We start from the raw sequence: 26587 nt of genomic DNA, 5'->3' as shown, positions 1-26587 counted from the left end.
TATTTTGAGTGCTTAGGTGGGAAACGGGGTAAAGCCTCAGGGCAGAAGTGAGTAGGGCTCCATATTCCCACACTCTCCCTACAGAAGCTTCCATTCACTTCGCTTGTCTTCATCTTGTCCTTGTACCTCGATAATGCCTACAGGCCCAAGGCAAATACCTTTGTGGGAAAGCAAAGCAAAATCTTGACTTTAACCCCTATCACCTCACCTATAAACCAGGGAGGGAGAAACTGGAGTACTCAGGAGGCAGAGGTAGGAGGATCTCTGTGAGTTTGAGGCTATGAGTTCAAGGACAGCTGCACAGTGAGACTTTGTCTCAAAACAAAAATATCCAAAAAGCCTACCAGTCCCCCCCCGCCTCCCACCCCCCAAAAAAACATGGATAAAATAAGGACTCCTAGGGTAAGAAGCTCACAAAGTTTTGTAGGATGTCAAGCACATTATAGGAATTTCATAATTGTGTGTTAAATCAGATATGTGATCCCTGCCAACTCCTGTGACTTCACATATCCGCAGATCATCTCTGTCACCCCACTCTGAGACAGAACTCCAGCAATATTTAATTAGTTTCCAAATGTTCTCTGTACTTTCTCCTCTGAGCTTTCACATATTGTGTTTTCTGCTTGAATTGGTTTTTCTCTTCCCTGATAAGTCCCATTTGATGGCTTACATCTGTTTCTGAGACTTAGATTAAAAGTTGCCTCTTCTCTACCTCAAGTTGGATTAGGTATTTCAACAGCATCTAGCGCCTATCTACAGCACCCCACTCTACGATTGGGCATTTAGATATCTGTTACAAGACTGTACGGTCTGTAAGAGTCTGAACTGTGTCTCATTTAGAATTAGATCTCAGATTCAGAAAAGTGTTTCACACACAGATGAGTATGGCCAATATGCCCAGTGTCCTTTCCTGAGTGACTGAATTAGTCTAACTTGCTAGGAGTACTCTTAAGAATCTCTAGGCAGTCCTGGAGCTAACCAACAAAGAATATAGAATTTGCACCTTTGTAAGATGACTCCCCACACCCCACTCCATATCCTCACCATACACTCATGCCACAAGTAGCTGGACTCTCTCATTTGGGACAAACCAAGGTGAAGTAAAATACACAGCAGTACGAGGATTCCTGATGGCCCTGTGGTATGAGGAATACTGGGAACTTGTGACGTAGTGTCCCTAGCTGCTCACCTGGTAGATATGGTTGAGTTTGAAGTGTTTGAGAAGTAGAAGGAGCAGGGCAGAGATACTCTTCACAATGATCTCCTTGTGTCTGTTCACATCAATGCCTAGCTTCATGCTCTGGAGAACAGTCGCACTGCAAGGGAAAGAGGAAGCATTAGGAGAAAGGTAGGGATGAAGGACGGATGTCTAGGATCAAAGACCCAAGGAGTTGGGTTAGATAGTCATGGGGATATATATAAAACACACATATCTATCTATCTATCTATCTATCTATCTATCTATCTATCTATCTATCTATCTATCTATCTATCTATCTATCTATCTATATCTATAGTCAGAAGATATATAGTTAGAATTTAGGAAACCTGAACTTCTCTGCTAGGGAAGTCTCCAAAGTTCCCATTTCGGAATCTATCCAGGAAAAAGCTTTCATCATCTTTGTTAATGTGTCCTGTCTCTGGCAAACTTATCCCCTGGCACTGCCTACTCATGCATCTGGCAACTAGTCACCAGCACTGAGGTTTTCTGTTGGACCCTAGTTCTGAGCTACATAGAGCTCAGTAGGTAGAAGGTTCTGCAGGAGACAGGAAGGTACATGTGGAAAAGGAGAGGTTTCTCTTAAGACCATTCCTGTTACCACAGTGCCACCAGTGGGACAGAGAGGGCCTGAAGACAAGACCCTGGTGTCTCGCAGCCGCCCCAGTTGAAGTACTCACGGCATCTCTTCAGGGAGGACATCTGCCAGGATATTGATAGAGTCTGTCTTAGCCTTGGAGGTGGGGGCTGCAGCCAGCAGAATCTTAAGCAGAGCAATCTAAGAGACAGAAAAAGAGGAAAGCCACCATTGTCTATCCCACTCAGCAAAATGGTGGTTCTTCCAAACTTCTCTAGCCCAAATGAAAAGTATTTCAAAGTCTTTATCTAAGATCTTCCCTCAGTGACTAAGCCTTGCATATAGTAATGCAAACAGGTATGTATCCTGAGGTCTGTCTCTGAGGCCAAGGGAGAAGGCCAAAGCAAGTTTCTAGGCTGTTTTGTTTCAGGGTTGCTCCCAAAGTGAACAGAAAGAACAAACTTGGAGGGGCAATGTGGAGAAATAAGTAGGAGAGATAAGCCCAACATCCTCCCTTCTTGTTCTTCCTCTGACCCTATCAGCATCTTCACTATTCCCCGCCAGAGGCTACCAAAGACGTAGTAGAGAATGGCAGACTTATGCTGGTGGTAATTAGCTAGCAGCGGACACATCGTCTGTGGGTGGACCTTACTTTACTCTGCACCCCAGGCCCCAGTAGAAAGGCTAGGGAGAATGGCACCTGCAGAGGAGTCACAAGGGAAGTTCAGATCCTTAGTCCCTCTTAGTAGAAAAGGGCAGCTCTGGTCTAGCCGGCTCCTTACCATGTACTGGGGGAGGCTGTACAGCATGCCCTGGTAGAGGATTTCACTCGGTGTTTCTGGTATCACCTCTTCTCCCTATGGCAGAAAACACAGTTGACTAAAGGTCACATGTTGGTTGCTGAGGGGTAGTGCGAACTGAGAACTGCGATGGGAGTTGGCCCTGGCATGAGTGGCCATTCCTCTTTAGGCTCTAGTTTTTTTCTTTGAGCTGGTTTAGTTGATCTCTGCTATCTTTTTCCAGTCTTTTGAGTGTGCCATTCCTAGTATCTGAAATTAAATCACTCTTTCTGTGTCACAGGCTCAATCAGGAGTCAGAACTCCAATCCAGGAAATGGCTCAGACTACTGCTTTGTTACACACACACACACACACACACACACACACACACACACACACACACACACGATACATATGGGTTTAACCTAAGCTATAAATATATAAATACACTCAACATATTGAGGTATGCTACACAGAGGCACTTCCTATGATGTTAATCAGAGATCAAAAAAGGTAGGTGATTCATTCAATAGGGAGGGTATTGATGGAGTTAAGTAATTCATGATCAGAGAAAAAAGATGAAAAGGAGCTTTTAAAGGGTTAGAAACTAGTTTTCACCCTCTCTCCAGTATCCTTATCATCATCATTTTCTTCTTTCTAAGTGCCCCATGTATATCCCTGTCTTCTTCATGACCCTAATGGATCCCTTTATCAGAAGTAGGGTCTCAGATGCTCAAGAGGCAGTCCAGGCATCACTGAAATCTTTGACCAATGCAGTCCTTTTTCCCTTAAGGACCTTTTTCCCTTAAGTGACTTAGAGTGAGAGTCACTGCTATAAGGCAAGGAGGATTAACTGTGCCAATGGATATAAGCCTTCAATAGTCTTTCAGAAGAGCCTGGTGAGCTTATCATGTGTGCCTTCCTGCTCCCCAAAAGGCTCACTACTTTCTCTCTCTTCAACCAATCCCCTCACCCCAGAGCCCCTCAAGTTGTTGACTCTGCCTCACACAAAGACAGAGTGATGAGAGAGACACCATGTCTTTGGAAGACCAGATTGGCCAGTCTCTGCTTGCCATCTGACATGCAAGAGGACTTCCTGTGCTCTACTCGGGCTTGGGGTCCTTCCTACAATCTTTCTTTCTAAGATGTATTTTCACTATTTTTAATTTTGCACAGTTGTGTGCATATGGGTATATGAATATGAGTGCAGGTGCCGGTGGAAGCCAGAGGTACTGGATCCTCTAGAGTTACATATGGTTGGAAGCTGCCAAGTGTGAGGACTCTGGCCAGCTCAGGCGTGGCCATCATGGCTCTGGCAGGCCTTGCCCTTCTCCCTGATTCCTTCTGCCTTGCTAAAACCATTAGATGACTTTCCCAAAGCTGGCTGCCAAGGTCTATTCCCATTTTGTCCAGTTCCTCCTCCTGAGGCTGACTACCTATCACATTATTGAAGTCTAACAATCAAAAGCCCCCTTTGGCTCTCACAATTGTAATGTCCAATTAAAATCAAACACCTCATCCAAACACACGGTTTCCCCTTTTACCTTTATAAACTGCATTTGCCTATGGGCTACATCTGTTTCCTCTCTATCCAGAGGCAGTCCTTTGTCCCACTCCAGGACAAATACCCTTGACCCCTTGCTCCCTTCTCCTTTTACCTTGTCCTCTATCTCCCGTCTTTGTCTCTTGCTTCTTGCTCTTTGTTCCTCTGGAGCAAATAAATTTCCTTTGTGCTGAGAACTTGGTCTTGGGGTGTCCTGAGCTAATTTTAGAGGTTCCTTACTATGTGGGTGCTAGAAATTGATCTCAGGAACACTGGAATAACAGGAAGTACTCCTAATCACTGAGCCATCCTTCCAGCCTACCTATTCTTTCCTTTCTCTCGATAATGGTTATCAGGTCTTAGTTAGTTGCTCTGTTGGATCATTTCTTTGTTTCTTCCTTCCTTCCTTTTCTTCTTTCTTTCTTTTCTTCTTTCTTTCTTTCCTTCCTTCTTCCCTCTTTTCTCCTCTTCTCTCTCTCTCCCTCCCTCCCCCTCTCTCTCTCTACCAAAAGGGTCTCATGTGGCCCAGGTAGGCCTCAACTAGATAAATAGCTGAGGATGACCTTAAACTCCAGACCCTTCTGCTTCTGCTTCTCAAGTACTGGAATTAAGCAAACATCATAATTGTAATGTTTTATCACAATACTCTCCCTTTATTCCACATTTTCCCATAGCTACCATCTCATGTTTCTCCCTTTCTTTATAATATTTGTTGGATGTCTACTTCTTTTCTTTACATTTCTTTTCAATGTATTTGCAACAGGCTTTTTTTTTTTTCCCATTTCACTGTGATCATCCTTTACAAAGTCACCGATTATCTCAATGCTGGCTAATTCAAAAGGCACTTCTGTTCCTATGTGCCATCTATCAGCACTTGGCACAGCGATCACTCCCTTCCTTGAAGACTTCGCTTTTATGCTATCAGACTTCTAGATTTCCTTCTACTTTGTTGAGTGGTTTTCTCCTGCTTTGTGGCTTCTTTCCTGCCCATCCCACTGTCCATATATTGGTGTGTCCAAGGGACTCTCCTGGGCTCTATCCTCTTCTGTCTCTGCCCACTTCCTTGGGTTCTCTTAGCCAGATCTATAGTTTTTTTTTTTTTTTTTTAATTAACTTGAGTATTTCTTATATACATTTCGAGTGTTATTCCCTTTCCCGGTATCCGGGTAAACATCTCCCTCCCCCCTCCCCTTCCTTATGGGTGTTCCCCTCCCAACCCTCCCCCCATTGCCGCCCTCCCCCCCACAGTCTAGTTCACTGGGGGTTCAGTCTTAGCAGGACCCAGGGCTTCCCCTTCCACTGGTGCTCTTACTAGGATATTCATTGCTACCTATGAGGTCAGAGTCCAGGGTCAGTCCATGTATAGTCTTTAGGTAGTGGCTTAGTCCCTGGAAGCTCTGGTTGCTTGGCATTGTTGTACATATGGGGTCTCGAGCCCCTTCAAGCTCTTCCAGTTCTTTCTCTGATTCCTTCAACGGGGGTCCTATTCTCAGTTCAGTGGTTTGCTGCTGGCATTCGCCTCTGTATTTGCTGTATTCTGGCTGTGTCTCTCAGGAGCGATCTACATCCAGCTCCTGTCAGTCTGCACTTCTTTGCTTCATCCATCTTGTCTAATTGGGTGGCTGTATATGTATGGGCCACATGTGGGGCAGGCTCTGAATGGGTGTTCCTTCAGTCTCTGTTTTAATCTTTGCCTCTCCCTTCCCTGCCAAGGGTATTCTTTTTCCTCATTTAAAGAAGGAGTGAAGCATTCACATTTTGATCATCCGTCTTGAGTTTCGATTGTTCTAGGAATCTAGGGTAATTCAAGCATTTGGGCTAATAGCCACTTATCAATGAGTGTATACCATGTATGTCTTTCTGTGATTGGGTTAGCTCACTCAGGATGATATTTTCCAGTTCCAACCATTTGCCTACGAATTTCATAAACTCGTTTTTGATAGCTGAGTAATATTCCATTGTGTAGATGTACTACATTTTCTGTATCCATTCCTCTGTTGAAGGGCATCTGGGTTCTTTCCAGTTTCTGGCTATTATAAATAAGGCTGCGATGAACATAGTGGAGCACATGTCTCTTTTATATGTTGAGGCATCTTTTGGGTATATGCCCAAGAGAGGTATAGCTGGATCCTCAGGCAGTTCAATGTCCAATTTTCTGAGGAACCTCCAGACTGATTTCCAGAATGGTTTTACCAGTCTGCAATCCCACCAACAATGGAGGAGTGTTCCTCTTTCTCCACATCCTCGCCAGCATCTGCTGTCACCTGAGTTTTTGATCTTAGCCATTCTCACTGGTGTGAGGTGAAATCTCAGGGTTGTTTTGATTTGCATTTCCCTTGTGACTAAAGATGTTGAACATTTCTTTAGGTGTTTCTCAGCCATTCGGCATTCCTCAGCTGTGAATTCTTTGTTTAGCTCTGAACCCCATTTTTTAATAGGGTTATTTGTTTCCCTGCGGTCTAACTTCTTGAGTTCTTTGTATATTTTCGATATAAGGCCTCTATCTGTTGTAGGATTGGTAAAGATCTTTTCCCAATCTGTTGGTTGCCGTTTTGTCCTAACCACAGTGTCCTTTGCCTTACAGAAGCTTTGCAGTTTTATGAGATCCCATTTGTCGATTCTTGATCTTAGAGTGTAAGCCATTGGTGTTTTGTTCAGGAAATTTTTTCCAGTGCCCATGTGTTCCAGATGCTTTCCTAGTTTTTCTTCTACAGGTCTATAGTTTTAACATTGTAATAAATTAATGACTCTCAAATTTCTTTTCTTTTCTTTTTTTTTTTTTTGGTTCTTTTTTTTCCGGAGCTGGGGACCAAACCCAGGGCCTTGCGCTTCCTAGGTAAGCGCTCTACCACTGAGCTAAATCCCCAGCCCCGACTCTCAAATTTCTTGAAGCGGGTCCTTTCCTTAGAACCTATATACCTAACTGCCCAGTAGTTCTGCTTAGTAGTTAATGACATCTAAACTTTAGTACACCCAACATGATTTTGGGTACGCCTCTTATTTTCCAGGTGACACTTATTCTTGATTCTTCTCTTTGCCTCTTCGAAATATAACCTACATTCATCTACTTTACAACCTTAATCTGGGTCACTATCAACTTTCACTTTAACTGTTTTGAGATGAGTTGATGCCTCCCCCTCTTTGATTGGCCCAATCTTTGCACAGTAGATAGTGTTATTTTTAAAACCAAAGATTAATGTCTCACCTCTACTTAAAATCTCCAAAGGTTGCCCTCTGTGCTGTGGATCAACTTTAAGCTCTCTACCTTTGCTAACAGGCCCTACGTAAAGTGTCCCCAGGCCACTGTCCAACATCATCTCCAAAGCCCACCTTACTGATGAGTTGTTAGGACAGCCCTCTTTTGCTGCTTCTTGCACTCTGTGCCTTTTCCACCCTGACTCTACTTGGAATGTTTTCTCCCCTGACGCTCCTTCCTATGGCTGACTCTTTTCCGTACTTCAGATCTTGGTTAAATGTCACCTTCTTACACATCTATCCCAACTGCCCAGCCAAAAATAATCTACAAGTGGTGGATTATTATCTATGACGTTGTCCTATTTAAATCATCGTCATGGGACCTACCATTGTGTGATGGTCTTGCTTAGGTATTTAATTGTCTTCCCCAATTTTGATACAGTGTGGGTATTTAACAAGCTTAATCAGTGTGAGCACAATGTCAGCCTTGCAACAGCACTGCACACAGTTCCTTTCTCCCACTTGCTGTGTGCAGGACTCACCAAGGACATGGGGCATTTCTCCAGCTCCTCTTCATTCTTTATCTGTACATCTGCGATGGAGATGTACTTGTGCTGGCAGAGATAAGAAAACAGCAACAAGGTTGAGAACCTAACTCACGTGTCTCCTCCTCTCTCCAGGCTCCTCCTTAACTTTCCTTCTTCATAGAAAATACTCTACAAGTTTATATATCATCCCCCCAAAAAACCCATAAAACCTTTTGAAGCAAGAATCTAACTCACGGGGATTGGGGGTTTAGCTCAGTGGTAAAGCACTTGCCTAGCAAGTGCAAGGCCCTGGGTTCGGTCCTTAGCTCTGGAAAAAAGAAAAGAATCTAACTCACTTCTGAATAATTAGCACTGAGCAGTACTTCATGGACAATATTTCTCTGTATTATATGGAAATAAAAATTTCCATATTTGTTGGACACTAGTAAATACCTAGTCATTTACCTTCAAAATGCAAGGGGAAGCCAAGAGTAGACCTTTTTTTCCCTTGGACTACTGCTCATACATGTTTGATGAGCATGCATGTATGTATGGAATTATGACTCCACATTCTATGTGTGTTAATGTACACTGATATAAAGAAGATTCCTACCTAATGTGTAGCCTTCGGAAACTAGTGGACCTATGGGGAGAGAGAAATAAAAGCAAAGGAAGCAACAAATGGGAAGAGAGAAGAATGTGATAGAGGCAAAAGGAACAAGAGAAAGGAATTGTGTTTTCATCTATCTGAATGCAGGAAACTGGGTAAATAGAGAGAGACCTGACTTCTCCTATTTGGCCAAAAGGCCTGCAGGGGAGATGCAGAAGGTCCTGAATATTCTGGAAGAACTCTGAGTTGCCAGGGCAGTGGTACTCTGGCTTGCTTTGATGGTTCCATATCCCTGAAGAATGAAAGCCCACCCCTGTCACCTGCTTTAGAGTCTTCACACTCTCGTGGATGGGTCGAGGTAATCCAACCAAGGTATCTGTGTCCCTGTAAAAGGCACAAAACACCAAACCATAAGCTACCCATATACTCTGGAATCACAGGGACCACACACTTCAGCATCCATTCCTGGTATCCTTCACCTTCTTATATAAGCTTCAAGGTCCATCGCCTTGCTTAAGGTCACAAAAATAATCACATGCCAAAGCATTTCTGAAAATTAGGAGATTTATACACATAGCCTCTTAGCTATTCATGTGGTCTGCAGGTGATGACTCCCACTTAATGGACTATGTAGCCTACGACACCTTTGACAGTGAAATCCTTTTTAGTTTTACGAGTCCTAGTCAGGAGGATTCATGGCTTTCTCTAACATACTTTATATACATTTTTACAGTAGCTAGTCACTTACTGCCCCAGAGTGAATCCAATGAACTTGTTTCTGCTCATCTCCAAGAAGTGTTCAATGTCCTTCTGTCTGAGATGATGGTGAAGGGACCAGGATCAGAGAGGAGAAAACAAAACAAAACAAACCTTGAGAAAGAGAACTTTTCAGAGCCCCTGCTCCTTCATTTGGAAGACGACAGAGGTGGGCAGAAGGAACTTCAGACCCAGGGGTTCTGATTACCACACCAGGTTAATGAACACTGAATATGTGTGCTTCCACCCTGGCTCTTCAGTGATTGAAATCCCAAGGCTCAGGATTAGTGGTGCCATTAAACCTACCTAACCTTTGGGGCCCAGGGCAGGCCCTTGGGAAAGGACACCCGGTCAGCAGAGAGAGGTGTCTGCGAGGGTGGAGGTGGTACCAGAGGATCCTGTTCTAGAAGGTCTAACTCTCCATCCAAGGTTCGTTCTCCATCACTTGCAGATTCTTCCTCCTCCTCTGTGGCCGGCTCCTCGGTCTTGAAGAGGTCCCTTTCATTGTAGATGTCCAGGCTGTCTTGCTTGGTAAGGAGTTGCTAGGGGTAGGGTGCAGGGAGGGAAAAATTATACAGAGAGTATAGCGACCTTGTCTGAGCTCTCTTTAAACTTTAGGAAACATGAGGTTGAAAGCTATCTGCTATGAGAACATAGCGTTACCCATCTCATTCTTATAACTCACTGGACTCAATCACAGGACAAGTGCTCCTAGGGAAAATGACTGTGGCCAAGGAACAGCATAAACGGTACCTGTGTGGTACCCAGCTGGCTTCCAAAAGCACAGACCCCCCCTCCCCCACCCTCCTCCCCCCACCCCCACCCCCTGCGCCTGCCTCCAGCACTTTCCTTCCTAATTATGCTCTGCTTAGGTGAACATTCAATGAGTGTGCTTTCTGTCAGCATACACCAGCTGGCTGACTGAGGAAGAAGATGACAGAAACTTGCTGCCAGGCAGAAGAAAGTAAGCTTAGAATGCTAAATCTTATTGCATAAAGAAAAAAAGATTGGACAGAAATAGGCCAAAAAGTTAACAGTCACTGCCTCTGGTTGTTAAGCTTGTGGGTGATTTTTTCTCTCTTTATCACATTTTTATATTTGTTCCAAATTTTCTACAATGAGTAAGCATTACTTTATGAAACAAAAAGGAAAGGTTTCTAAAAAAAAAAAAAAAAAAAAAAGCCATACTGCCTACAATTAGACTGCATTGAATCCTGACTTCTTTAATTGGCAAACTGTGGTAGATTAGCCCGGTGAGTTCATGAAAATGTGGTCATGGTTCAGTGTAAGTTACTTAGAACTTCTCAGGACTATACACTACCTAGAACCCTAACCAGCAATCTCTTAGATGTAAGCTTGTGGTCTAAGGCTAGACGGAGTATGGAGGCTCAAAATAAAACTTCTTTCTGCCAAGAAAATGGTGATTCATGATAGACGTGTAGATTTGCTAGATGCTCTTTTCAGGGTCCCTACTCTCAGAATTCTTACCTAACTCACATTTAGGATGATAAGCAACTCTAGTCACTGAGATCCAGACCAATAACATATGCATGGCCAGAGGAGAGGCCTAAGTATAGACACTAAGAATTCATGCTGGTTATAGGGCCAACCTGGGATTGCTATCTACTGCCCTTTCCTATCACATCCACAATATCTTACAATATTGATTTTTTATTTTTTGGCCTGTCAATACCCCAATACAGTCAATACCCCAATACTACTGTGTGTTTGTCCATACCCTTCGAGAGCCACGGCGGCCCCGCAGTTTGGAGGGTGGCGGGGCCAGCTGAGACTCGCCTAGATCAAGAGTGTAAGAAGGCGGAGAGGCAGCACGCATGCTCTTTACGACCTGGATACTGTCCTCAGCTAGTGGAGGCAGGCCCAACTCTGCACGCTTCTGTATTTTGAGAGCCTGCAGGTGCTCAAATCCACCAAGGGTAAACTAAAGAGTAAAAAGGAAAAGGGAAGTTATCCAGTACCAAGTGCCGGCCCTGAGCATGCTGAGTTTATGTATTTAGAAACAGACACACACGCATGCATGCACATGAGCACATACAGACACACACACACACATGTATACAAGCACACGCACACAAGCGCGTGCATGCGCGCGCGCGCACACACACACACACACACACACACACACACACACACAAGTAACTAACAATAAGAGGTCATAAATTTCAGAGAGAGTAAAGAGCAAGGGATGGGTGCCTGGGAAGGGAAAGGGGGAAATGATGTAATTATATTAAGATTTAAAAAAAATGTTATGTAAAAGGAAAAACCTGATCCAGTCTGAATGTCTCCAGGGTCAGAATAAAACACAGTATTACTTATTGCCCCAGAAATTAGAAGCAGGGGTGGAAAAAGCTTAAAGAACAGAAGACACCCCTGCTTTGTTTTGTTTCTTAAGCAGGGTCTCACTGTGTAACCTGAGCTGGCTTTAACTGCAAACTCCATCCTCAGTCTATCAAGTTTTACAACCATATGCCACCATCCGTGCCACAATCTCTCATTTTAAGGAGCACATTCAGATGTCAGGATGTCCCAAGAGTCACAGTTTCCTCTGCAATCCAGTGGTGGTTTACTCTGTGAAGCCCACTAATAGGGTATGTTGTTCCTTTAGCCCTATAGGATCCGAGCCAGAGGAAGACTATAGGATGAAGGGTCAGGTTGAAAAATAAATAACAAATTATTAACTATATACTTGTAAGGATGTCTATCCTCTAGTGGAAGAAAAGGCATGCATTAGTTTTAACATTTCCCAGTTACAGAAACAGGTAGAGAACGGTCAGAGGCTCATTGTAATGGACAGAGCCAGATCCCCAGTGGCCAGCTAGTGTGCTTTCTATGAAACATCGATTCTGTTAGGGAAAGGCGCCACTGATCTTCAGCTCAGAGAGTGGCATCCAACAGATCCGTCCAATAGAAAAAGAAGCCTGATGATGCTGACTATTGGACAGGGACTAACTGCTGCCAAGCTCCAGCTCGGAGAACCCAGATTAGAAGGATCAGATTGGGTGAGATAGGGATGGAGATGATCAGCCACTCACCATGACCACCTTCCAGAGGAGAAGCAGAACCTTCTTTATTGGAAAGTGGGGGGCCAGGCCACTGCAGAATTTGGTAACCATGGAAAACAGCAGGAGTGCAAAAGGCTCTTCATTATGTGTGGAGAAACCTGAGGTATAAGGAGAATCAAGAGAAAAGTGAGAGGAAGTAGCTGAGTCTGGGCACGCTGAGGAAGGCACTCAACCTCCCCTGACAAATTCCAGAGTACTTATAAAGGAGGCACAGTGAGACCCAGAAGGCTTCCCCTGAAGGGCAGGATCGAGGCTGTTGTGGTATAATTGTGTGCTCCACCCCTAGAGGGTAAGGAAATGCTTAGAGGAGCCTAGCAAACAGGAAGTAACAGTGATGACGTGGCTTTCTGGAATCAAGGTATTTCATGAACCACACTTCATTCTTAACTTATTTACATCAATAAATAGATTTTTTTTAAAAAATAGTTTTACATCTTATCCTTGTCAGATGACCACTTCAACTTACATTAGAACAAAGTTCAGTTTTTAAGGCAATTCAACTCATTTTTTCCCTCAATATGGGATTCAAATGGAAGAATGGCTATTCTCAATTCTAACCAAGGAAACTAAGACACACAGGGGTGCAGTCAAACCCAACCCTCATGCCCCATGCAATATCCTTGGCTTAAAAAGGAAAAGAAGCTATTTTTTAAAAAAGAAAAAGAACAAAAAAGGACTGCTTTCCTCTACTGCTTCCCGTCCACCCTCAGAGCTTTCTCCCTAGCCCCTCCTCACATGCTACTTCTTACTCAGTTCGGTTCGGAAGGTCTCTCGGGCTGTCCTCCACCCACAGGGGTCTATTTCTCGCTCCAAGCGGATATTTTCCACCATTAGGTACATGACACTCAGCAGTACCCTGAGGTTACAAAAGGATCATAAGAGATGCAGTTCCCAGCTTATAGTTGCAGAATTCACAGATGAAGCCAGTGGAAGTCCAACCAGAGAAGATTAGTTAAAAGGTAACTTCCCACTTTTTTTGGGATTTGGAAAAAGGGTAACACAGGCCACTTATCACCTCTGTTCAAAGCCCAGGGGCACCTTCACTCACCTGAGCTCAGTGCTGTCAGCAATGGAGACGGCTGGTTTCCGAAGGGCACTACTAGAGGCCTGGCTGTTGCTGCCATGCAGAAGAAAGAAAGAAGAGGAACCCATCAGGCCTTTTCCTCCCCATGCTCACTTACTCTACACAGAAACACAAACACCTGCCCTTCCTTGTCTCACAGAGACAGTGAGGCTCAGCTAAGGAACCTGGAGACCCTTGCTACCTCAGTAAATCCTCAGCTACAGTGAAGACAGGCAAAAAGAAAGTCTGTGGTATCAACTCCTCTTGTGATTCCCCACAATGCTTACCGCTGTGCTGGAGACAAAACAGATGCTAAGCAATATCTGACAAGAAATAAGCAGATTTCAGTGTATTCAAAACTCCCGGGTGGCAGGCACAAGAGAAAGCAGTAGTAGCAGCAGCAGCAGCAGCAGCAGCAAAGGCCACTTTGACAGTTATAACTCATGACAGATAATTAGGCTCGATGACAGAAAGTGGTCTGTTTCTCTTGTGATTATGATGGAAAAGTTTATGAATTCTAGAGTGAGGGAAGAACGCTGGCTAGGAGGACACTGTCAGTGAACTTTGAGTGGAGATGTGAGTGGGGATTCCCATAGGGAAATCTACTGAGGAACTCCACAGACATGTGAATTCTTCAAGAACGTTTCTAAGCCAGCCCTCCCCAAGGCTTCTTACTCGATTTCCATGTGGAGTAGCTCCAGGAAGGCTGAGAAAGTCCCCATCCGATAGAGCAGGAAGCAATTGTATCTGGACCAGTGTAGCACATCAACCTCAGAATCGCATTCCCCAAAAGTGCCTAGAGGATTAGATAATGGCTATAGGACTTGGCGTTGGGAGGGGGCAGGCAGTTTAGTTCTTTCTACCCCACCATATGATCTTAAAACTTTGCCAATACTTTACAGAATAATGAAGCTCACAGTATCTGGGCAGGGCCCACGAGGACTTCCTTAAATGAGTGAGTCAGTAGAGAGAAGAGGTAGTCTCCTGGGTAAGCCAAATGTGCTGCTCACCAATGGCCAATCTTTTTTGAATGATTCATTTTTATTCTATGTTCATGGGTGTTTTACTTGCATGTATGTCTGTTATGAGGGTGTCAAATCACTTGGAGTTGGATTCCGGACAGTTGTGAGCTGCAATATGGTTGCTGGGAATTGAACTCAGGTCCTCTGGAAGAGCAGCTAGTGCTCTTTTTTTTTTTTTTTTTTTTTTTTTTTTGGTTCTTTTTTTCGGAGCTGTGGACCAAACCCAGGGCCTTGCGCTTCCTAGGTAAGTGCTCTACCACTGAGCTAAATCCCCAGCCCCGCAGCTAGTGCTCTTAACAGCTGAGTGGGTCTCTCCTGTACCATCAGTGGCCCATCTTAAACCCCACCCCACCCCACCCACAAGTAGATCCTGAGATAATGATTCAAACGACAATAGTCTATTTGGGAATGCATCTCAGAAATCATCAGAGGAGAAATACCGGAAGTGAGAGAGGGAAGGGGGGCGGCTGGAAGAGTTCAACCCTAAGGGGCTTTCTGGAAATAGTGTGAGACACACCATGCAGATCATTTCACCCAAGAGGAGTGAGATGATCCAGGTGATCTTCTCAACCTTATTAGTCATTTTTATAAGAACTGAGTGTATTAACCCTCCACTTCCTGACTCCCCAGTGTGGGCTGCAGATAAAGCCTTTAAGCCACAGGACCTTGCACTGGCAGCTGGAGTTTGTTATTGCAGCAGACCTAAGTGATTCAGAAGTGCAACCTTATTTACTGCAAGCTTCCCTTTCCTAGTCTTTACTTCCCACTTACTGTTCTTTTTTTCCTCTTCTACAAGTTTTTAGTTCCCAATTTGTTGGTTCGCCAGCAATTCTCACATGCTCAGAGATTATTTTCATCACCGTAGCAAGAGTATCTCAGCGCCCTGGTGGACAGGTTTCGGTTGGCAAGCTTTTCCCAATTAATCTCATTTACTTCTGATTATCTCCAAGTTACTCACAGCATCCCTTTCTGCTGCTGTATTGGCTTGAACCTTTAAAATGCCGTAAAAACTGCAGTGCTGGTGGCCGGGCATCGGCTCTCCCTACATGGCTTCTCTTGTTAATTTTCATATACATTTATAATCCAGATTAGAAGGGAAATATCTATGTGAGAAATCCTGACATGCACAGGTATGGCTTATGTCTGTAAATCCTATCTAAGGAGGCAGAGGCAGGAGGATCAAAAGTTCATGATCATTCTCAGAGGAAAAAGAAAGAAAGAAAAGAGAGAGCTGGGCCTGGTAGCGCACACCTTTAATTTTGGCATCTGTGAGGCAGAGGCGGGTGAATCTCCTGAGTTTGAGACTAGCCAGAGCTACAAAGTGAGACTCTGTTTTCAACAAGAATTAAAAAAGAAAATAACCTGATGTGTTTGGTAAGACAAGGGTAGATCCCATGAGATCTAGACCAGGATCCACACTATATCTTGATCTTCCTTATAAGGACAGGTCACTCCTAACATAGAAGACCCATCATTGAGATGTGAGGGACCCTGCCTTCCCAAAAAGATCTGCTTTATGCACGTCCCTTCCTAACTTTTGTCCCTAGCAATCAGCAAATCTTACCTTGGGCTAGATAGAGAACAGCACGGGCCACCTTAAGCCGTTGTTCCCTACTGACCACCTCCAGTCGGTCTAGAAGTCCCATCACGTAGGTCTTTTGGGCATCTTCTTCCAACTCCAGCCATTCCTTAGTGTCTTGCACTAGAATGTAAAGCCACACACAGTTAATACTGGCTACCGGGGTTGGGGATTTAGCTCAGTGGTAGAGTGCTTGCCTAGCAAACGCAAGGCCCTGGGTTCGGTCCCCAGCTCCGAAAAAAAGAAAAAGAAAAAAAAAAAAAAATACTGGCTACCGCCATGTCTTCCTAGAGATGGCCTGGATCATAAACCCACCTCTGATCCCAAAGAGTCTTCTCTCCAAAGCCTTTTCTTATTTATTTATTTAGGTGCTGAGGATTGAACCCTGGGCCTTTCACATGCTAGGTAAACTCTAAGCTACACCCCTAGCTCAGATTTCACTATTTAGCTAAGAAAACACAGCGGGCAGGAAAGGGACCCAGAATGTCCTCGTCTAAACCTACTCTGTACTCTGTTTTTACCATTCCCACTTTGGTCCACACAGCATACTCTGTTCTCTGCCTTTCCTCAGGTGCCCCTCCATGTCCATCCACATCCAACTCCTAGGCACCCTTACATCCTAACACGAGAGGCCCTCTTCCACACTGATGCCCAACCAAAAGCTCTGCCCCTAACACTCTTACTTCACCGTGCATTTCACATTTCCCCCTGGCCTTGGCTTCTTCTGTGACACGCATAGCTTCCCACTGCTACCAGACTATGCAACTTATTTGTAGATGCTGCAAATTACTTCCACCTCTGCCTCCTGCATCTCTGACACGACAGATACTCCACACGCATTTGTGGAATTAAGAATTAAATTGCCCCAGAGAAAGTAGAGAAGCATCTGAAGGGATCACAGTAAGGGAATATACGGCTGGTACTGGCAGTGTGGCAGAGTTAGAGACAGAAGTAAACCTCAAGGATTAGGTTAGGCACAGGATTCCACAGGGCAGGAGGGTACTAGTTCAGCCTTGCTGAGCCATCCCTCTGCTTCTCTTGTAGAATGCCATCTTCCCTGTAGAAGGCATTCTGAATTCCATGTGCAAGAAGAGTATGCGGTTGTGAAGAGGCTGAAGAATCAAACTCTGCTTTAGTCTTTCACTAGATCAGACTGGGATATCATGGAGGAAAATAGCATATTTCTGTGAATAAAGGTATAGCATCACCTTGAGTCTTGAAATCTTCTTCAAAGCACTTCCTGTTAGTGGTAAATTCCAGGCTCTCTGTGTAGCTATATAATTCTGTAGCAGAAAGACAAAACAGTTACATTTAGAACCCCCCGATGAAGAACATAGAGTAGGGAGCATCGCTTGAAGGAGCTGAAGCTTCCAACACATTCTTGTGTCCAGTTCAATCTAGAGCCAGTCTCCTCCCTTTCGGAACAGTTAAAAATAGCCTCGTGTGCCCCTGGGTGATTAAACTATCAAACCTGTCCTCCTGCCAGATGGCTGGCAGCAGAGAAGGAAGACAGCCGTGGACATTTGGTAAGGGCCAGGCAGAGGGGTGGAGCACAGAGGGCTTAATGTCATCACTTCTGTTTCTTAGGACTGCAGTCCATTCTGTCCCACCAAACTAGGCTAGAAGCAGCCTAAAATTAGGGAAGAGAAGGGCAGCAAAACTTAGAGTTTTGGAGACAAGATTCTATGCTGTTTAAGAAGCCAGGACAAGGACTAACACACACACACACACACACACACACACACACACACACACACACACACACACACAGGCACACGCAAACACCAGTTGGGAGGCATTTTGATCTCCTTAAAGGGTACAGAAATTTAGGCTCCCACATATGTCCACTAGGGCAGATGAGGTGGCAAATTATGTGGAAAGCACCTAGCACTGCCAAAGGCTTTTGTGTTCAGGAAAATGTAACCCTACTGATCATAACCTGTGACTATAAAACAGGATAACAATGTCCCCTGCTCCTGCAGAAACCAGGACACTACTCTGCACCCTCATTTTACAGAAGATGAATTAAATTAAACAGGTCATCTCAAAATCTATTCCATCTATACCATAAAGCAATAGAAATTTACCTCTACTCCAGTCAACTAAATTAAAGGATGAAAATTACTTGGGAGTTAGAACTCTTAAATCTTGTGTTTCAGAATCTGGGGGTGGCCAGGAACAAATCTCAACTTTAAAATTTAAACATCAATCATTAGCTCATTAATGTAAATATAACTATATGTGTATACATTTATTAATTTAGACCAGAAAGGTCAGGAAACACTAGTCAGGAAGGTAAACAGTGCTGAGCTTTGTCCTTATTTTTAAAGTGTTAAGATAGTGACATTTCACTTACAGATAATTATAAGATACCCATGTATCTTCTACTCAGATTAAGCAAATATAACATTTGTCTATTTGTTTCAGACTACTCTCCAGTATCATTTCCTTCTCTGGAAGTAATCACCATCATGAAATTGGTACATATTTCTCACATGCCCATTTTTAGATTTTTACTACATTTGTATGTGTCTGTAAACTGGGTAGGTATATGCAGAGGATCTAGATTCATTTCCCAGTACCCATATTGTGGCTCCCAACTACCCATAACCTCAGGTCCAGGGCACATGCATAGTACACAGACATGCATGCAGGATAAACATTCATACACATCAAATAAAATAAATCTAAAAAATTTATCTCTGATACTGTTCTATCTTTAATCTTAACATTATCATAATTGCCTAAATTACTTTGTCATTGTTTCTTTGCTTCTATTTTGCTTTGGGGCATTTATTCATACTGAAGTACATTGATATTATTCAATTATATTAATGGCTATATGCAGACCAACTATACTTACATGCTAGTTTATCTAGTCCCCTGCAAATAGAAATTTTAGGTTGTTTTCCACTTTTCATAATTAAAAACATAGCTGAAATAAACACTTTCTTGTGCCCAAGTATAAATTTCTTTAGATTGAACATCTAGGAGTAAATTTACTGGGTCATAATATGTCCACATCTTCAACTTTATTAGATATGACCTAATTGCTTTCCAATTTTATACTTTGCGGCTTCATACTGCTACACATAGCTGTGTAGGAAAATGCTCATTAGATCTTTGAAGTGTTTTTAAACATTTAATTAATTAGTTAATTAATTTTGTGCGTGCCCGTATGGGCATGAGTGCCATACTGCACACATAGAAGTCAGAAGATGACTTGTGTGAGTCAGTTCTCTTCCGCCACCATCTGGTCTGTGATTCAAACTCAGGCCATGAACCTTGGTGACAATGGCCTTACCTGCTGATCCATCTTACCAGCCTTTAACTTTTGCAGTCTAATGGTTGTGAAATAGTATCTTGTTTTTTAAAAATATTTTTTTCTCCATAAATTAAAGCATTTGGGCTGGAGAAATGGCTTAGTGGTTAGGAGTGCTGGCTGCTCTTCCAGGGGGCCTGGGTTCAATTCCCAGCACCCACATGGTGGCTCAGTCTGTCTGTAATTTCAATTCTAGGGGATCCAACACCCTCACACAGACATATGTGCAGGCAAAACACCAATGTACATAAAAAATAAAATGGAAAAAAAACCCTTGAACATCTTTTCAGACATATATACCGACATACAGACAGACGCAGGCATAGGCACATGCGCGTGCACACACGCACATGCACACATGGGCGCACACACACACATATCACATACTTTTGTGGTTCTGTGGATTAAACAGAGAGTCTCATACATGCCCCTTCATGTTATCTATTGACGTTCTGACTTTCTTTCCTGTGAGTTCTTATTCTTTGTCTACTTCTCTATCAGATTAGTCATTCTCTTTTTTATCTCTTTCTTTCCCTACAGATTCACATTCTAGATTCTAATCCTTTGTTCATTATTAAACCTTGCTATTTCTGTCACTCATTGCAAAATTTATTCCCTGTGCTTATTCACCAGAACTTCTGCAAAAAATGTTTGTCTTTTTATCTGAAAAAGCGTGTCTTGAAGTGTCATTTCCATGTGACAGAATATTTAACTTTCACACCATCTCCACCCAAAGCTCCTTTATTAATAACTAGCATTCATGGCACGTGTGATATGGAGGCCCTCAATGTGAGGAGATCACGCTTGCCCTCTTCTAAAATTCCAGACAGGAAGAAGCAGCCCAGAGTTGAGAAAAGAATGGAATCATTTAACCCCGACCCAGAAATACCTAGACCAGAGCTTGACCATGACTGATGTAGGCGACATGTCCAGCCTTACTCAGCCAGCCAATTACCTATAATCCCCTTCAGCGGTGGCTGGAATTGTAATAAGGGCAAGTACTGGGAGAAGGAATAAGGCTGGGTAGACAGAGAGAGATAGAACGTGATTTTAAAAGAAAGGTGTCCGAGAACCCAGACATGCAAACACATCGATTACAGGAAAAGAAAAGTGAATACTGGAAAGTGGAGAGAACTGATTTGAGAGCAGGAAAGAGGAACAGCCTGAACTACGACTACTATTACCAAGAATTCACAGAGAGAGACATGAAAGAGACCCTTGGGGTGGGGAAAGGAAGATAATGATAACAGCCTCATTCACTAGCTCTCCGTCAGGGGATATTACGGGCCTATTCCCTCTCCCCCGACCACATTCCATGCACGACTGACCCATCTATTCATACCTGACAATTCTGCTGCATGTCCATCTGCATCTCCATATTCAAACTCGAGAGTAGGGCAGTCCACAGAGCCCTATAATAGAGAAAAATTTCTGGTAATGGGAAAAGAGGTTGCCAAAGAAAGAATATACCCCAAATTTCACTTTTTTCGGAAAAAACAAGATGAATGGCTCAGGAATGAGATTACCCTCTGGCCTTCTCTCTCTCTCTCACACACACACACATGTACACATCCAACAGCACAGAAAGAAAGAGGTGGGGTGGGGGTGAGAAGGTTCCTCAGACAATGACTTGCAGTTTGGGTTGGTATTAATTAAAAAAAAAATGGCTGTGCTCAGGCTTGGTGGTCCAAGGCCTCGATCCTAGCACCTGGGAGGCAGAGGCAGGTGGATCTCTGAGTTTGAGGCCAGCCTGGTCTACACAGTGAGTTCCAGGAGAGCCAGTTCTATACAGAGAAACTCCATCTCAAAACAAAATACGACTGGCTGTGCTAAGAGGGTGGTGACTCTTAGAACACAAAGTCTCCATACCCAACCAAGCCCATACCTTGTCTATGAGTTTCTTCTATTGGGTTGTTTCTGGTTTGCACCGTTTATTTAAAAAGTAGAATCTTAAGTATAAACAACCCCGAGTTCAGTCATTCTAGCAAATTATTAATCAAACTTGAATGGGGTAATAGTAACCTGAGTTTGCAGTTGGCCAAGTAGAAAGGTATATAATCCAGGAACCTCAGTTGTGACTTGCATGTGAATTGGGGGCATTCTTGTGTGTGCACTAACTCTGGGCAATCGGTGTCAGAATTGAATTCATGTGTAGGACACTCGGTTGGCATCAGTAACTATTGTTGGAAAACGCTTGTTTTTCTCACCCACATTGTGGTGGTGAGGGCATGTTGAAAGAGAGCTGCTCACATCTTGGCAGCACAAAACAGAGGAAGTGAAACATTGTTCTTGATCAAATATTTTGAGGGGATAGCAATGAAGTTACTAGGTGCTAATTGATGTCAGTGAACGAGGCAGGAGTGCCCTTCCCCTTCTAGAGCTAGCACTCCAGGAAAGGTAGGGAGATGCAATATGCAAATAAATAAAATGACCTCAGAATGATGTACTGGCTCTCCCTTCTGAAGTAGAGGACAATGGTAAGACTTTCCTCACTGGGTCATCGTAAAGACTTCGTAAAGAAACGCCCTCAGCATGTATGGAGCTCTCTTGATCTGTGCCAATTGTAATTCCCTTCTAGCAAAATTTTCAGCAAAAGAAAACTATCTCCCCTAAGGATTTTCCTCTACTGGAAAACAAAGAGGGTAGGAAAAGCAGATCTGGGCACTGCAAAGATGACAGGGGACATACTGACAAGCATATCCTCTGCCTTGGATGCTGGAAGTAAAGTTAGTTTTTCCCAGGAAGGCCTTTTGGAGGCAATGATCCCAGCTAGAGATGATTACTACAGTTGTTTATTTCCAAGCATGAAGAGTGCAGCTGCGGAAATTCAGAAGGTACACAGCAGTATCGGGGAAAACTCTGGGTTATCTACATTGAGCTTACTAGCAAAAGCACTATGGGAGCCTTTTCCTGAAGGAAGCTGTGATGGGTGAGGATGGTGCCTCTACTTCAGAACGGAGAGCCAGTACATCATTTTATTTATTTGCATATTGTATCTCCCTACCTTTCCTGGAGTGCTAGCTCTAGAAGGGGAAGGGCACTCCTGCCTCGTTCACTGACATCAATTAGCACCTAGTAACTTCATTGCTATCCCCTCAAAGTATTTGATCAAGAACAATGTTTCACTTCCTCTGTTTTGTGCTGCCAAGATGTGAGCAGCTCTCTTTCAACATGCCCTCACCACCACACTAGAGCTCTGAAACCAAGAGCCAAAATTAATCTTTCCCCCCATTAAAAAACAGACCACTGTCTCTCTTGGGGGAAAAATTAGGAAAGAAAATTCCTAGCAAAGAAACCTTGTCTGTGCAAGGTGGTGACTTTGGGGACAATTTTCCCCCTCCACTTTTACCTTTTAGAAACTAGCAGCTGGGGATGAACACTTAATGGCAGTGCATATGCTAGTTTTGTTCTCTGTACAACAAATAACCAAATAGACAAATCAACCACTTTGGAAACTGTGAAATATTATTTAAATGAATCACATAGACTAGGACTCCCTCTGCCCCTTACCCACGAGAATGATGACAGTTATAAGTACTGACCAATTAATTACATGAACTGTTTTAAAGGCTTTATGTTCAATGATCTCAACCCTATGAGTTACGCAGTGGTAACCCCGTTTTACAAAAGAAAGTGGAGTTGAGATAGGTTAGGTAATTTGGCCAAAGCCACACAGATAATAAATGGAGGTACTGAAACAAACAAACAAACAAACAAACACTGGCCCAGAAGACACTGAAACTTGATGGTCTTGGCCAGTCTGTCTGCCAAGTGTCTGATCTCAGGAGTTGGCTTTATCTCTCTTTTTTTTTTTTTTTTCTTTTTTGGAACTGGGGACCGAACCCAGGGCCTTGCACTTGCTAGGCAAGCGCTCTACCGCTGAGCTAAATCCCCAACCCGGCTTTATCTCTTTTACCTTTTATCTCTAGATGACCAGACCCCCTTTCTGGAGTCTTGCGTAAGCTACACAAGCACTCCACCACTGAGCCACATCTCCCAACACTGTGTCTTATATGTAGTAAAATGAAAGGTTAGGCTCCCTGTGGTAGCATGCGCTGTAGCTCTAACACTTGGGAAACACAGACAGGAAGATCAAAGCTCTCCTCAGCACATAGTGAGTTCAAGTCCAGCCAGAACAAGTGAAGCCCTGTTGTCAATAGCCTTTGCCCTGGGCTGTCTCAAATAATTAAATTAAGATGAAATCGAATCAAATAAATACTAAACCAGATGACCTTCACAGCGCCTTCCACACACATTTTGTTCCCCCGAGTCCCTGCTTGGATGTAGTTTTGTTCTTGGTTGATTGATAGAATATGGCTAGATAAGATGTGCGGGGAATGATAATAACCCATTCCTTTCATTGTCCTAATTAGATTTTTTTTTTTCTTTTTAAGAAGAGGAGGAAGATATTTAAATAGTCATCCCTCTAGCTGCATCCTGGGACGGCTGCACTCAAACGTCGCCCTGGTCCTATCCCAGCTTGAATCACGTCTTTTTTAACCCTCCTAGACAGGGAAGGGGCTGTTCACGGAAGGCGCTTCCTAAGCCACCGCCATCACCCGAGGGCAGGAGATAGCAAGGGAAGGCTGGTACTCCAGGCCGGTCTGGTCCAGTCCAGAGCCAGTTGCTGCAGTCTGAAGTGGGAGGGCGTGCTGCCCGCTTGCCCACCCTTCCCTCCCCCGGCAGAGCTCGGGCTCCCGCCCCTCCGTCCAGTCACTGCACCTCTACGCGCTGGTTCCCGGTCCGTACAACGGGATCCAAATTCAGGCTTCACCCGGCGGCAGCTGTCAAGTATCTGGAAAGTATCTGTTACGCTCTTCGCGCGGGTTAGGAAAACCGCAGGCCAAGGCTAGATAGCGGGCGACCCGCAGCGGGAAGGGAACAGGCTGTGGGCCGCTTCACCTCAGCCTCCGCTTCCCGCTGGCGGATATCTCCCGGTTCCTCACCTCCGACTCCCGCCGCTGGTTGCGGAACGCTTCCCGGCCCTTGGGTACAGCCGGTTTCCCTTTGCCGCCGTTGCCGTTGCCGTTGCCGTTGCCGTTGCCATTGCCGTTGTCATTAGCCGGAGAGCCGGAGGGCCCCGGCGCCGCGGGGTCGTCCATACTAGGAAGGTTCCCTTTAGCGGTTCGCCTCAGCGGCTGCCTACCGCAGCTTCAAGATCTCTGCCCCGGGCGACCCCGCCACAGCGCGCGCCCGGAACCAAGCCCCGCCTCCTAAACTTCGATTGGCTGTAACTATTTTTTGCGGCCCCGCCCCACGATACGATTGGCTTATCAGCCAGCCAGAGGTGGGGTCTCTTTCAAGGAATATTTTCCCCACGAACCCCCGGCATTTTTATGCTCAGTTGCTGGCAGCCTGGGACTAGTAGGCTCCAGGTTCTCGCTACACAATTTGAATTCTGGACCCTGAGCTCAAGGCAGCTTAGCTCCGCGCCGCATGCTTCTTTCAGTGCTGTCTTGTCCCACACAGCGGCCTTTTACTGAGAGCCCTAGTCTCCCCCCCTGTTTCAACGCACCTAGTACCTACGTTTCATCATTACCATAGACCCGACTCCCCATCCCAGATGCTGCAAGCCTCTAACATCCCGCTTTGCTTGTCTCAGGGAAGGGCTTGGCCTTCGGGATAGACCACAAATAACCTCTCTGGAAGCCTTCTGAAGAGAACTCTTGGCGAAGAGCATGGGAGTTGTGGGGAGGGACATAAATGAAATTCCTGACACCCTTGAGGAGCTGTTCTCTGTCATCTGTTCCTAGCAGTGTGGGCACTTTCTTTGTGGTGCATAGATAGCAAGCTCCCACCCTCGCCCGCTGCTCTTTCCTTCTAATCTAAGCCTAAAATCTTGAGTTCGATCCCTGGGTCCTCACATGGTGGAAGGAGAGAATGAACAGTCAAAAGTTCATCCCTGGGTCCTCTGACACCTGACTTCCACACATGCTCCTTGATGCCCTCCCCCATTCCCACATATACAAATACATATTTAAGTTAAGAAGAAAAAACCAACCCTACACCCTAAGTGCTAAAGGTAACCGGAAAGGTAACTGAACAGGTGAAGGCTGTGGGTTAGTCCCTTTCCTAATAATATCTAAATATATTCGCAGGTTTGGCTTGACAATGGATGAAGGGAATAGGAGAGAACACTATGATAACCCATGACTTTAAGAAGACAGTGAAAGAATCATTGAGCTGGAACCGTGCCAAGCATTGCAAGTATTTTCTGGGTACCAAGTCTTTTACCACACCTCTTTCTGACAGGTTATTTTTCACGAATCGATTTTTTACTGATGAGGAAATCTTGAAGCGTAGAGAACACCAAAGTATTATATTGAATCTTGTCTCAGTGTAGTAAAGTATGCTGCTCTACGGAAGAAACTTCCGGTTTCTTGGTTCTCTACAGTCTTCAATTGCTGTGATAAAACCCACACGACCAAAAGTAACTTGAGTAGCAGAGTGTTTGTTTCATCTGATAGCCTACAGTTCCTTACCTAGGGAAGCAGAAGCTGCTTACTGGCTTGTCCCTCCTAGCTTTCACAACCTCCTTTTTTATACAACTCAGGACCACCTGCTCAGTGGCGGCACTGCTTACAGTGAGCCAGGCCTTTCCACATCAACCATCAACCAAGAAAATGCCCCATAAACTTGAATATAGGTCACTCTGCTGGTTTTTTTTTTCCTCAATGGAAATTCCCTCTTCCAAAATGACTCTAGCTGGTGTCAAGTTCACACAAAACCAGCCAGCACAGCTGCTGCTCTTTAAGATGACCCCTTCTCTAGACTTCTTCTTTTTGGACCCTCAGTACTGCATTAAATGTGTTCCTATCAAACCAACTTTGCTGGGACCTCAAACTACAGAATTGTATTCTCCTCAAACAATGGAGTTTTTCTCCTTTCCTATATCTTAGGGATAATTCCATTCTTTTTAGACATGCTCTCACATTGTAGCCCAGAATAGTCTAGAACTACATAGCCTAGCCAGGCCTCTAACTCATGGTAACCCTCCTTCATCCTCCTGAGTACTGGGATTACAGACACGAGACGAGACATTGTACACATCTTAACCCAATTTCTTTAAAAAACTATGCATATAAGTTGTTTTGTCTGTGCATCAAATGCTTCCTGGTGCCCATGGAGGTTAGAAGAGGGTGTTGGATGTCCTGGAACTTGAGTTACAGATGGTTGGGGGCCACCATCTCAGGTCCTCTTGCAAGAGCAATTTGTGGTTTTAACAACTGAGCCATCACCCCAGGCCTTCTTCAACTTTCTTTCTTCCTTCACTTTCTGTTTCTGGTAGGTGGCAGGGGAAGCAGGGACATCA

At 44.3% G+C, this 26587-nt stretch overlaps 1 protein-coding gene across 5 annotated transcripts in view; it reads right to left on the bottom strand.

The window, feature by feature from the left end:
* Positions 1–24471, bottom strand: part of Strip2 (striatin interacting protein 2) — a 42268-nt gene extending 17797 nt beyond the window's left edge. For 2 of the 5 annotated variants that reach the window (XM_063286497.1, XM_063286498.1), the window contains exons 1-16: positions 24222–24471; positions 20618–20687; positions 17162–17236; positions 15939–16076; positions 14028–14148; positions 13343–13406; positions 13039–13150; positions 12260–12387; positions 10945–11148; positions 9513–9748; positions 9199–9264; positions 8771–8834; positions 7856–7927; positions 2579–2653; positions 1900–1997; positions 1190–1316 (exon numbers count right to left, since the gene is read on the bottom strand). In XM_063286497.1, the coding sequence (XP_063142567.1) occupies positions 1190–1316; positions 1900–1997; positions 2579–2653; positions 7856–7927; positions 8771–8834; positions 9199–9264; positions 9513–9748; positions 10945–11148; positions 12260–12387; positions 13039–13150; positions 13343–13406; positions 14028–14148; positions 15939–16076; positions 17162–17236; positions 20618–20687; positions 24222–24377 (1806 nt within the window). In that variant the 5' untranslated portion in view covers positions 24378–24471. Of the gene's footprint in view, positions 1–1189; positions 1317–1899; positions 1998–2578; positions 2654–7855; positions 7928–8770; positions 8835–9198; positions 9265–9512; positions 9749–10944; positions 11149–12259; positions 12388–13038; positions 13151–13337; positions 13407–14027; positions 14149–15938; positions 16077–17161; positions 17237–20617; positions 20688–24221 lie in introns of all 5 variants that reach the window. The other 3 variants (XM_063286499.1, XM_063286500.1, NM_001427848.1) reach the window with 2 other exon arrangements.
* Between the last annotated feature and the right edge of the window lie 2116 nt (positions 24472–26587).

Source organism: Rattus norvegicus, chromosome 4 (genome assembly GCF_036323735.1).
Source record: "Rattus norvegicus strain BN/NHsdMcwi chromosome 4, GRCr8, whole genome shotgun sequence".
NCBI classification, from domain to species: domain Eukaryota; kingdom Metazoa; phylum Chordata; class Mammalia; order Rodentia; family Muridae; genus Rattus; species Rattus norvegicus.
This window is presented reverse-complemented; position numbering and strand designations above follow the sequence as displayed.